Source organism: Odontesthes bonariensis, chromosome 10 (genome assembly GCF_027942865.1).
Source record: "Odontesthes bonariensis isolate fOdoBon6 chromosome 10, fOdoBon6.hap1, whole genome shotgun sequence".
Classification (NCBI taxonomy): Eukaryota; Metazoa; Chordata; class Actinopteri; order Atheriniformes; family Atherinopsidae; genus Odontesthes; species Odontesthes bonariensis.
In genome coordinates, this window is record NC_134515.1 from 35,388,231 (window position 1) to 35,402,041 (window position 13,811).

The following is a 13,811-nucleotide window of genomic DNA, read 5'->3' on the forward strand; positions in this document are numbered from 1 at the left end:
AGATAAATCAATTAAAAAAGATCCCGGGATCCAGAATCTCAACGCTGATAGGCTGTCGTGACGCGAATATTTCGCCAAAGTTGGATTTTCTGAACTCGCGTCTTGTCATTCTCGCGGCGGAATTCGCGTCATTCGCGCCGCTGGCGCGAATTATTCTATTCGCGTCTTTGCATTGACTTTGTATGTAATTACATTGCGCGAAAAATTCGCACCGCGTCCGGTCTGAACGCACCGTGACACATCTGGGAATGATTCAGTCCCCTCTCGTCTATAGTTAATTAGAATGCGGAACAATCACACGTGCTTTTTGATTTTCTATAGCCATTTTTACAGGGTCCTCCTGAGCCAGACAATACCGCCGAGGTGTGTTTGGATCAGAAATATTTATGAACTCATTTTAATTTGCCACAGTATTTTCATGAAACTGTTCACCATAAACTAAGTAAATTTTGGCCTTTCATAACAGCAGACATGCTCATGCATCTGCTCCAATTTCATAAACTCATTCAAATCTAAATAGTTGTTACCTTTTTACTGTGTTGTAGTTTTGCTTCCGAAGTTTAAATAAAAGGATTCAAGAACACCAAAATCCCTGTATTGTTTTGGAAAATTAGTAAAGATAAGATTGAGTGAGTTTGCATTTCAGCTTGTGGGAAAATATAAGTTGGCTATAGCTCAAAAAATGTGAATATGGTGAAAAAGTTAGAAAGAGAAACTCATATTATATAGATTCATTACACAGTGAAATATTTCAAGCCTTCATTTTAGGGCTTATCTGGGCTTACAGATAATGAAAACCCAAAATTCAGTGTCTCAGAAAATAAGAATATTACAGAAGATCAATTAAAAAAAAGGATATTTTAAATAGAAATGTCAAACTTCTGAAAAGTGCCTCCTTTTGCATGAATAACTGCATCAATGCAGCATGGCATGGAGGCGGTCAGCCTGTGGCACTGCTTTGGTGTAATGGAAGCCCAGGTTGCTTTGATGACCTTTAGGTCATCTGCATTGTTGGGTCTGGGGTCTCATCTTCCTCTTGTTCAGGTTTGCTGGCCAGTCGAGCAGTAACACCTCATTGAACACCTCACCTGGCCATTGAACCAGCTTTTGGTACCTCTGGCAGTGTGGGCAGGTGCTATGTCCTGCTGGAAAACTAAACCAGCATCTCCATAAAGCTTGTAAGCAGGAAGTGCTCCAAATTTTCCTGGTAGATGGCTGCGTTGACTGTGGACTTCAGAGAACTCAGTGGACCAACACCAGCAGATCACGTGGCACCCAAATCATCACCGACTGTGGAAACCTCACACTGGACTTCAAGCCATGTGGATTCTGTGCCTCTCCACTCTTTCTTCAGACTCTGGGACCTTGATTTCCAAATGACATGCAAAATTGACTTTCATCTGAACAGAGGCCTTTGGACCACTGAGCAACAGTCCAGTTCTTTTTCTCCTTCGCCCAGGTAAGTGAACCAGGTGGTGCACCATTTCCAACCACACTTTTTCCTTCCACTCAACTTTCTATGAATAGGCTTGGATACAGCACTCTGAACAACCAGCTTCTTTAGCAATGACCTTTTGTGGCCTACCCTGGAGGGTGTCAGTGGCTGTGTTCGAAACCGCATACTTCTCCTACTACTCCTAACTTTTTGAGTTAGTATGCGAGTTTGAGTAAGCGAGAAGTTCCCGGATGCATACTAGATTCGCCGAAATGTTGGGTATGCATCATGAGGTTTCTACTCATACTCAAACTACCCAAGATGCAACGTAACTTGACAATCGTCATTTCCTGTCAAAACGGCCGTTTCAATGTAGCTATAACGAGGGTAGGTTCACTTCCTGTTTTCAAAACAAAAGCACCAATTGTATCGTAATGACTTTCCCTATGATAAAAGGCAACGGGTATTTTATTTTGTGAAAATAACCGGAAGTGCGTTACTCACTGCGGCTAGCTCAGTGTTTCTCAATTCCGGTCCTCGGGACCCACTGCCGGTCCTCGGGACCCACTGCCCTGCATGTTTTCGATGTTTCCCTCCTCCGGCTCACCTGATTCAAATGAATGGCTCCTGATCAGGCCACTGCAGAGCTTGATGACGAGTTGATTATTTGAATCAGGTGTGCTGGATGAGGGAAACATCGAAAAATGCAGGGCAGTGGGTCCCGAGGACTGGAATTGAGAAACACTGGGCTAGCTTTAGTAGCGCCAAATTCGTCAGAACAAAATTGTAAATAGCCGGTATTTTGTCAGGTTTTCAACACGTTGGGGATCTAAACGACTACTTTCTCGCCTGAAAATGTTTCAAATGTTGCTAAAGTTTACAGAGTTTAGAGCTTAAGAGAAATCAGCTTCAGGCCGGCTGATTTCGGCTCGGGCAAGAGTGAAATGCATTGTGGGTAAACGCTCTGCATACTGTCTGATCGATGAGTATGCAGTATGGAAGTATGCCGTATGTGGTTTCGAACACAGCCAGTGACTGTCTTCTGGACACGTGTCACGTCAGCAGTCTTCCCCATGATTGTGTAGCCTACTGACCCAGACTGAGAGACTATTTCAAGGCTCAGGAAACTTTGCAGGCGTTTTGAGTTAATTTGCTGATCAGGGTGAGACACCCCGAGTTTACAATATTTGACTTTTTCACAAGATTCTGATTTTCTGAGACACTGAATTTTGGGTTTTCATCATCTGCAAGCCATAATCATTACAAGAAATAAAGGCTTGAAATATTTTACTCTATGAGTAATGAATCTATAATATAAAATGAGTGTCAAAAATATTGGACTTTTTCAGGATATTCAAATTTTTTGAGCTGTGCTTGTAAATTAGAAACCATCAAATTCAACCTAAAATATATTTGACCAATTTAATTTCTTGTCGACGTGGAAAGAAAAACGCCTTCAGAAAGTAACTGGGACACGTTTATTGATGTAGAAAAAAAAAAAAAAAAAAAAAATTTTAGTGAACAAAATGTTGTGTTAAAGCCATAATGTGTAATATTTCACGTTGTCTATTAACAAATTTGAGTCTTATCATTCACAAGTATTACCTCAATCGTTATTAATTACCTCCATCACAAAAGTGCAGTGTTCTTATATTCTTTATATTCAGCATGCGAATGTACATAACAGTGTTACACCCCAATGAACATTGGAAACGGAAAGGGCGAAGCTGATGACATGTCCTTCTACAAATCCCGTAGTTTTAAAATGGCGGAGCGACATGGAGACATTCATTGTCCGTGAAATATTACACATTATAGCTTTAAATCTTTTGTGGGCTGCGTGTTACCATTAATAGATGCAAAAGTCAATCTTAAATACAAAACACACAACTTCATTTAAAGGAATGCTTTATTGATATCCAAACATATACAACAAAACCAAAAATGTATTTAATTAACTCACCATAAACTCCAAATCTGATCCCTTTTTATAAACTACATCAGCTAAGCCCAAGACCTAAATAAAGCTGTAAGCACGCTACTGTCTGACTCTGTGCAGGCCGTCATATGCTGCACTTCCTCTTGGCACCCAAAACAAAAGTAAGCCATCCCCTCGTCTTCCAGTCAGTCTCCAAAAGGTGATGTGTACCTTTTAACAGGTGACAGTTGCACTGCAAGAAAAATCCATCTCAAAAAGTCATTTGATTCAGTTTGGAAAAATTGGGTTTTCCGAGTTGAAGAAGAATTTCCCCCAGAAATGATTTTCTCTGCAGGATTCTTTTAGGAGCCAATTCAACTGAAAAAGAAGATTTCTTGGGCGTGTGCATGAGGTTTCTCTCTTGGCCAAGAAGATGGACTCAATGAGATTCAGAGGCAGGAAGAGATTATGTAACAGATGTTCAAATTGGCAACTTCGAATGATGGCATAGCAGTTGGATAATTAATGAAGTCCACTTCTTCAAAGAGAAAGAGGTCTTAAGAAAAAAAATGATTCACCTAACTGAAATATATAATCTACCAAAAGACTTAAAAGACACAAAGGCATACCAAACAAGAAAATACACCGACGTTAAGATACAATGAAGCAGATTCATGTGAGGCTGTGTTTATAAGCTGTGTATTTTCAATCCAAGCTTGTTAATCATCTTCTGAAGCTTCTGTTTTATCCATTTATTTATGTGATCATTGCCTGGCCTCCAAGTAAATAAAGAGTTCTGAGAAGTTCTGGCCTAATGCTCCATGATGTCAAGCTGAACAACACTTTCTGCTAATGCCTCTATAGAACATCTGCTGCAGCTGGACTCAACACACTAAAGCTGAACCAGAATGTAAGAGAAGCACTGGAGACTATCATCTAGTTACAAGAGAGACACCATCTTTGGCAATGTGAGAAAAATCACTTCAAAGATCTAAATGAACAGACAAATAAATCTGTCAGCTGATTCCTAGTTGCAGGAGAATATCTGGCAATGATACACTTTTGATGGGAAACTGAAGTAACAATACACACAAAGAAAAAAAACTAGAATAAGGTGACAACTTCTTTCTTTTCGTCCTCAGGAGAAAAGTGATGGTACGAAACAAGTCCAACTGTCACTCTCTCAGCTTTGTCAGAGACTTTGGAGTTAAAAGCAGCAAAGTTTTGATTAATTTGACCTTGTACATCAGTTTGTAGGATAAGAGCATTTAGGTGCATCTAATGAATGTAAACGGCAGCGTATTTGTGTGCATTAACTGGCTGTTGGCAAAGTGTTTTCCATGACACATTCTGAGGCCTCCTTCAATCCCACCATACTGTACAATTTAAAAAAAAAAAGACCAAAAGGAACGAAGGAAAGGACAGACCAGCTAAATAATAACAAAGGGACCATTTAAAGTGAGCAAGGCTGATGGAGCAGCAGTGACATTCAGCAGGTAGTGCACAGAGCAAAGCTTTGCCTCCCATCCCGTTGTGTTAACAGCAGTCAAACCCGGCCTCAGAAAACGATCACAGTTAAAGTGGTTTCAGAGCTTTTCCTGCCCTTGAAAAGCACCTGGTCTTAACTTTGACTTGCACATGGTAATGCTGTGACTGTGGATGTGATTAAACGTCACATGAAATCAGTTTGGACTGTGTTCATTGGTGCCAGGTTTGATTAATTTTCTTTAGACCACAAATGTACTTTAAACAGAAACAAACCCTCCTGACGGACAGGAACGTGTAGATGTGAAACCGACCTGTGTGGTTTCTGTGTTTGTTCCATTTCATTCTGCTTTTTTTAATCCTCAAAAATCTGCTTACAACCTTTTGGCAATAATCAAAGAGAATATATAATAGTTATATATAGATATATATATCTATATATATATAGATATATATATTGATAAAAAAAATATGTAAAAACATTGTGCAAAGCAGTGTAAAATAGTTTATAATACAAAAATGGTTTGAAGTTGTTTTTTTCATCTTGGGGGATTTTTAGGCCGTTAGACAGCGCCTTAAATGTCATTTCAGGGTTAGACTGGTACAACTGAGATGAAATACACACATGGTTGTAGCAGCAAAAGATCTAGAAGGGTTCAGATGACCTGAAAATTGCCCCACAGTCAAAAGCACTAACCTCTAAACCTCCGAGCAAATCCCCCGTTTACACTGCTGGCAAGCACAGAGCGGTGAGGTAACTACACACAACTCCACTGGGAACAGTGCAAGTATCGTGGTGACACTAGCATTTGCTCAAAGTCTGAATGCATCACTTAAGTAGATGAGAATAATTAGAAACAAGAAGACAGAAGTTGCTGGATTAACTAGCATTGAAACCACAGTTTTGCATAAGCCTGTAAAATCCTCCACAGTCCCTCGTCCCAGAAAGTTTAGCTGCTGACTTTTAGGCCAGGAAGAAAAAAAGTTGGTATCGGCTTGCCATGAAAATCAATCCCGGAACCTTTTACAATCTGACACCTTTTAATGCCTCTTTAGTCTTTTCTTTAACTCAGTGAAATCCTGTAACAGTAACAACTTGTTTAAAATGATGTCAGAGTGGTGTCATTTGATCTGAACAAGGTGGTGTCAATAAAATTAGGATGCAGGTGAAGGCAGGAAGTGGTGATGTTCTAAATCAAGGCCTGAAAATGATTAAGGTTTAAACATCAGAACTTTTTTTTTTTTAACAACAGCGAGGAAGAAGAATGAAAGTCATGGGACCAGCAGAGATGGATCTGTGGAGAAAAGCACATCCCACCTCACACCCATGAGTCTTTATCCTCTGCCGGCTGCTGTTACAGATCCTGGGACAAGTGAGAAGTCACAAGCTGCTTCGGTGGAGGGTCAGAGGTCCGGGCTGACTCCGCAATGACAAATGATATCAGTACAGTCTCAGGTCGTGAGGAAAATGGCAGCAAGGAGGACGTGTGGTGCGTTCAGAAAGGTGGGTTCTCCTGAGTGGGGGTGGTGTCAGTTGGGGAGCCAACGGCCTCTCCATTTCCCTTGGGGCCGACAACCTTGTACTTGAGAGAAGAGAGAGTACAGAGAGAGAGGAAGGAGGATGACAAGAGAGGAAACAGACGAGTGTGAATGATTGCATGGTGCTTATACACTTACTCATCATTTTCTGTTTCCTTTACGTGTTCATGTTGTCTATATTAAAACCCTCGTCATCCACGAGATGGATCCTCATATAACGAAACAATAACCATTGGCTGCCACTAAACCAAAGGCTATAATGACATGTGTGTTTGTTGTCATCCATCTAATTATTATTACTTTGTGTTCAGTTATTAGTTATAGAGACTAAATCACACCTTTGTATGATTATACTGCTGACACTGGACACAGATTTGTTTGAAAAAAAAGAAAAAAAAAGCATAAAACACATATATATATAAAAATCTATATTCTTCATCATTTGGAATCAGCACGGTTCCTTTTTGGAATGCAAGAGGCTGCCTTTCTGTGAAAGTGGAACCTTTCCATTATTCATCTGGAATAATGGATCCAAACCAGAGCTGCATGACACCATGTTTCTGAACTGATGAAACGATGTGAATCCATATCAAAACTGCAGGACATACAGTGTCAGGAATGGGAAACGTTGCTTTTTTGCCGCGTGCAACACATGGAAAACTTTATCCATAACTAATCTACGAGGCAACTTCCTCTGCACTCTGGATAATGCAAAGATTTGTATTGAACTTGGTGAAAAAATACAACGTTTGCTAGTGACAAGCAGATGCTGCATGCACAGTGAAATAAGAATAAAAACCATAATGACTATATTGAATATTTAGTTACAAAGAGAGTTAGATCAGAGTCCTTTTTGTCAGACAGAGAAACAAAGCAGCTGCAGTAGCTGGTATTTTGGGTTTAGACGAGCGGGATTCTGAGTCACAGCAGGCTGAGCAGTGACAGAGATGCAATGACGAGCAACACAGAGTGCTTTTTACATTTATTTTCCCTCACATGACATCTTAAAACAGAGCGACTGCATATACTCACCTTCAGGTTCCCCACTTTATCCTCAAATGACTTGAAGGTCGCAGAGTTTCTGCGTGACATAAAATAAAACACTTTACTGTACACTGAAGTTGACAAGAAAAATTAAGTCTTGAAAATAAAATCTGTACACGGCATCATACACACATACGTACACTAAACTGCCAAAAGTATTGGCTCATCTGCCTTTACATGCATATGAACTTCAGTAACATCCCATTCTTAATCCAGAGGGTTTAATATAGGTGCTGGAATTTATACACCTGTGGCCATGGAAGTGACTGGAACACATGAATTTAATTATTTGGATGAGTGAGTGAATACTTTTGGCAATATAGTGTACACATATATACAAACATAAATGAAAACATCAAAGTAATATCAAACATCTCACTTTTTTCTATTTTAATTGTATTTAAGTTTGCAATTAAAATGCAAAAAAATCATGTCTTTGAATTTTATGAATAGACCGTAAGATAAAAGTCTAAATTGTTCAGGCAGAAACAAATGAACGGGGCAAGTTGGCCATCGATCTTCTGAAACTACAGCTAAACATGTGCTCAACAAAGAGTTGATTTTGGGGGATAAACACTCACAAATGCAATTTTTTTAATCAAATTTTTTGTCTTTTTTCACAAAGAAAATGGATTTGCACTTTCACAGTAGAAGGCATGTTGTGTTAATCAAATGATACAAATCTGTCCAACAATAGTCTACAACTCAGGTTGTAATGCAACAAAATAAGCAAACGACCAAAGGGGTGGATAATGCGCAAGGCCTTTTACACTGTGAGCAGTTCATTTGAAAATCATGACAGATAAAGAACATCTAACAAAACTTCTAAAGCACCAAATGACAGGGAAAACTACATAATTCAATCATATCACAGCAGGTTCAAATAAAGGAAGAAAAATAAATAATTAAACTGCAACTGCTGCAAAATCTGGTGTCAAATAAATAGAGTTGGAACCAAATCAATAAGTCATTTGTGCACAAATTACGAGTTGAGTTTAGAAGTTGGCTTTTGATTTTAAGCTGAAACTCTTTTCAGCCGTGAAACAGAATTTGTTTCATGGGACAGTGTAAGGATGCTGTAACATACAGTACTTTGTACAATCAGTACTACTTTTAATCAATTTTCATCTGAAAAAACACAAAGGAAAGCAGAGTCATCAGAAGAGCAACATTCACAGTAACTGCGCTTTAAAGGGTAAAGGTAAGGTGTGTTATCCTGAGTGAGTACAGGGAGCAGATCTGTGTTACTTTACCTCATGGCAGGCATACTGATCGAGTGGCGAATGGAATAGTTGCTACTTTGTAAGCGTTAAAGAGAGGAGACACAAGTGCAAGTGTTATAACGTAAGCAAGGACGTGCACACGCACACACACGCACACACACACACACACACACAGACGCATTTGATATATGAAAATTCAGTGGTTATTAATAAACTTGAAGGATGAAAAGTTGAGTTTGTACGAGAACTTAATTTCATTCTGATATTGTAACTACTAAACTAATCAAAAACTTTCAGGCCACAGGACTGACGACGCGATAAAGGGACACATTAGCCTTACCTAAAGGAATTAGAGAAAGGGAGAGCTCTGCAGGCCAAATCCAGGCAGCCATTAAAAAGGAGAAAGAGATGGTGTGAGGCAGAAGCAGAAGCATCAGTACACAAAGCACAACAGTCAACAAAGGCAGCACACAGGTGAGATGCAACAATGTTATCGGCAGAGAAATCAAGAGTAAGAAAAGAAAGGCATTCAGATAACAGGACACAGTTGTTCCCCGTTTGCTGTAGAACCAGCTTCACCAGTACAACGGATGAAAAGTTTGGGGACCGCTTCTCGTATCAGCATCCTTGTTTTTTAAAGAAAATTTGTTTGATTGATGCAGAGACACCAGCAGATAAGTCTAGATAACAGCAAAATAAATGAGTCAAGACCATTTACTGCACTTACAGAGGTCAGGTTGAGGAAACATCCGTGGTAGAATTATCTATAGTAAGGAAAATGAGCTCAGTGTACAGCACTCATTCGATCAGGATAAGAAGGTCCTGTTATTGACCTTCTGCAAATGAAGTGAAACGTTGCTGGTGACTCATGTTAAGCCATGTCAACAAAACTCAACACTTCCTGATATTTCCACATGAAGTTACCTATAACAGGAAGGCTGCAAGGCTTTAAATGTGAAAATACAGAGGACTGCATGGAAGTAAGGTCTCATTCAGAGTATGCTGAGCATATGAAGACAAAGGGTAATCAATCCAAGCCGGTCTCTAAAGTGATACTCAGCATGTTTACATGTACAATTAGGTCAGGTCACGGTATCAGCTGGACTTTGCCATTTAACTGAACTACCGTTATCGTCCCAAGATACAACCACAGGAGGGGAATGTATTTATTGAGCAAAATACGTCCAACTCCGCTACAAGAAGAGGTGATATGCTGCATTTAGAGACAGGGGGAAAAAAAGCACATCACAGCAGCAAAAATGTCAACTTGTCTGGGTTGTCAGTTGTTTTGGTGGATGACATAAGGGTCAACCACAAAAAGCTTAAGTTTAGCAGGCTTTTAAAAGTAAAATCAAATAAAAAAATGACATGCTTCAATTCTATAATTCTCACTACCTACCTGTATTATTTCCTAACCCTTAGGAGTTGATGGTTAATGTGGAATGTCAAGCATTTTTCCATAGTCCAACCCTCAAAAGACACTTTTGTTCTTTTAACTCATTGTTTTAGTCATGTTGGATTTATGGAGTTGGAAATTAAAACAAAATAAAATAAAGTGCGATTTCAAAGGGGAAAAGTCAGTTGTTAGCTTTTAGCTGGCCTTAAGAATGTGTACACACACACACAAACTCAAACTCCATAATGAGTTTGGAAAAGTTTTTTAAAGAAGTTAAATGAAAGACATTAATAGTATGGATGATATATAGTGGCACTACAATTCAGCTGAGTTTAGCTGAATTTACAGAAAAATTATATCACTCTACACATTCATTGGTTGTTCCTGATAACCACTGAATGCCAGAGACCATCATTAAGCCGTTTATGTGCGACAGAGCTTTGGCCTGCATTGGTGCAACCCTGCAGGCATATCGTGGTTTCCTGAAGGCCACATGGTCCTGATTTACCCTGAATCCAGGAGAAATAGCATAACAGCACACTTAAACAAAAGACACAAGTTCCAAATGTTTCACAGTTTGGCTAACTTTTCCCACAAAGATTGTATTAACATGTGCCTGAGTAAACACTGATGCATATTCACATCCAGTTGCCAAAGGCTATCAACCACTCTGGCTTTGCTGCACTGTACCTCATGTCGCCCAGTCTCCTGCTGATGGCTGTGCCCACAGTACTGAGAGCTGCACTCGTCTTCTGTCCAGCCTGGGAAAGAGTCTCCTGAGTCTTCTTGTATCTGCACAGGGAAGGCAGAAGGAGGAGTGGAGGATGATGACAAAGGGATAAAGTGGAAGCCAGAGAATGGAAAGAGAACAGTGGGGAAAAGAAAAGAAAGTTGAGGAGGACAGATGGTTGGTGTGTAATAAAAGGCAGATGTGTAGGTGAGGGAGAGGACAAGAGGGCACAAAAAAACAGAAGAAAAAGTCAATTAGCACAATGAACTGAGAGACAAAAACCAACAAAAAGACACTGCTACATCCTACAAAAGAATACAAAGCATTTGAACTTTACATTTCCATGAAAACTGAAAGAGAGCTTCCTCTGTAAAATACACCGATATACCATGTCAGAGAAGAGTCTGTTCAGTTAATCCTTTTTCTGAAACACCTTAAACACACAGAAAGCACACCAGCAGTAATAAAGGAAGCTACAGTAAGTCCCACTGGAGCCAAGGGCTTTGGATGAGAGTGTTTCAGGAAAGAGAAAGTGTGTCCACAATGTGAAACATCCCATAGATATTAGGAAGATTCAGCCAGCAGAATGTGGAACAGTATCAACTGAAATCCTTAGTCCTCTTCTTCCTAAGCTCTCTTGAACTATGGCTCGTTCATTTTTCAAAGTTCTCACCATAGGAACAACAAAAACCACTTGAACCCCATAAAAACGTGTCTTCACAGAGCTTTAACCCATTGAGGCCGGGAAAGCATTGCCGCATTTCTACCTTTAAAGCCGGGGGCGCTGTTGCGTTATTCTACCTTTAAGGCCGGGAAAGCGTACACGTCTTTTTTCATGTATAAGGGTTGTTTTGCACCAATTATTGACCTCTGCGCCAATGAAATCCATGATAATAAACACGTGAGAGTGTCGTCATGTTCCTCGTGTCATTGTTTTGAAGTTAAGTAAGTTACATCGAACAAGACATTTCAGACGGTAGCGATTTGAGGAGTTTCTTGGCTTTGATGATGCTGATGAACGTGCTGACCCAATTGATCGAGATTTATGGCTAGCACATATGTTTGAAGATGACGATAACGAGGATGATTTTGAAGGGTTTTCAATTGCTGAATTTCCAGAAAAACTTCAGGTTTTAGGGGGTCTTTCTGAAATCGCCCATAGGTTTTACAGGCATTCTTTTCCAGGCGTTTTAGGCCTAAATGGGTTAAAGACAGAAGGTTGTAAAAGTATCATCTGAATACCTCTGCAGGCAATGCGCTTGTTCTAAACTCTAAGACCATTTTCAAAATGCCGTCTCACATCTGAAGCCAGGCTGGTGTGCCCTCATTGTGCATTGGTGGCATGTGAGAAAATGCAGAGGAAGAATGGGGGCGGGCGACACATCTCCGTGCCAGCAGGGAGGCTGAATTAGGGCAGGGAGAAATAATATCTTAGATGCACTGAGATGCAGACGTGGAGGATTCTGTACCGATTTACAAATGAACCGGCAGTGAAGGATCAGGCAGAAGACGGCTGAGCAAGAAATCTGACCAGAACACTGCATTAAAAGTTAGCAAGGAAGGATAAGAAAATAAAAAAATAAGCACGATGGCTGCTGTCAACCAGAGGACCATCAAACAGGCCACATCAAAGCTTCATCCCAACTCGGAGAAGTCAATTCCAAACTCTCAACTCAACATATATTGCCAAAGATTTGTGTCCGTATTCAGTCTTGGAACCTCGACCTTTTATACTTTGGAACCGAAATGCAACGTCCCATCTCAAATATTATTGATCCCAACAGGCTGGAATGAGACCTTTCTGTTATCCATTCAGAATATCCATTCAAATAACACGTTCACATTAAATACACACCCTAAAACAAAGGTTTGGTTCAAGTGTCAGTGCATTTCTGCTGTAGTCAAAAGCTAAAATGCTCCCTTTGAAGCTGCCTGAACAGAAAAGGTTTAAGTTACTGCATTTTGGCCCCAATGTTTGATACTTTGAAAAAGGTCCAAAAGCACACCTACAAAAGCAGAAGGAAACAGTCTTTTAGCAAAGATTAGCGTTTTCACAGTTCCACTTTCTCAGCTGAATCCCAGAATGAGGCCCAGAAACAGGAATGTCAAGCGAAGATGTTAGTGGTTCAACTTAAAATCGAAGAGAGTGAGTAGCTCAGGTAGAACCATCATCGTGATCAAATGAGCCCAGCATAATACCAGCAGTCCTGGCAGGAGGTTTACAGGTGCTGGTCAACGAATTAGAATAATTTGAAATAGTGCAATCAATAAATTCTTTGAATGCATTTTTCGTGCAGAAAGCAAATCAGGTGTTCACCGCACCTGTCTGGTGCGGTGCTGGACCAACTGAAGCAGAACATCGCCACTGCCTGGGAAGCTGTGAGTGCGGAAACTTGCGACAAGCTGGTCAAATCGATGCCGCGGAGACTTCAGGCAGTCATACAAGCCAAGGGGGCAGCCACAAAATACTGAGAAAGTGATGATTCTAATTATAATAAAAATAATTCTAATTCAATGAAACGGTTTCGCCATTATTCTAATTCAATAAAACAACAGTGTCACAGTTAAATGGCCTAAATGGGCCTTTTGGAAAGATCAGCTGAGCAAATTTTTTACAGGTAACAAGTTCTGTGATTAGTCTAACGAGTAGGACAGGTGCGGTGAACACCTGATTTGCTTTCTGCACGAAAAATGCATTCAAAGAATTTATTGATTGCACTATTTCAAATTATTGTAATTCGTTGACCAGCACCTGTACAACCCAGACAAAGACAACGTGTTAAATGTTATTGCCTTTATTATGTATTACCACTAAAGTATTTAGTTTTCTTTTGGAAGTGAGATGTGATCCGATTATCAAACACAACTTGAACTGCAAGACAACAACAAACTCCTGAAACGAACTGGTATAAACTAACATCAATATCAAAAAACCTAAAGACTGGTGTTCAGATGGGTTTACTTGGTGAGAAGGGAGTATAATTGAATAAATAAGTAACACAGCTGTGCAGTCACAGTATTGAAATGTTTTCTCACATGAG

General features: G+C 39.9%; 1 protein-coding gene across 15 annotated transcripts in view; it reads right to left on the reverse strand.

Moving 5' to 3' along the window:
- Positions 1-3,326: 3,326 nt before the first annotated feature.
- Positions 3,327-13,811, reverse strand: part of tpd52l2b (tpd52 like 2b) — a 31,888-nt gene continuing 21,403 nt past the window's right edge. For 5 of the 15 annotated variants that reach the window (XM_075475373.1, XM_075475366.1, XM_075475362.1 and 2 more), the window contains 5 exons: positions 10,731-10,832; positions 8,985-9,011; positions 8,675-8,719; positions 7,410-7,458; positions 3,327-6,421 (listed from right to left, as the gene is read on the reverse strand). In XM_075475373.1, coding sequence (XP_075331488.1) covers positions 6,335-6,421; positions 7,410-7,458; positions 8,675-8,719; positions 8,985-9,011; positions 10,731-10,832 — 310 coding nt within the window. In that variant the 3' untranslated portion in view covers positions 3,327-6,334. The remainder of the gene's footprint in view (positions 6,422-7,409; positions 7,459-8,674; positions 8,720-8,984; positions 9,012-10,730; positions 10,833-13,811) is intronic. The other 10 variants (XM_075475374.1, XM_075475367.1, XM_075475363.1 and 7 more) reach the window with 4 other exon arrangements.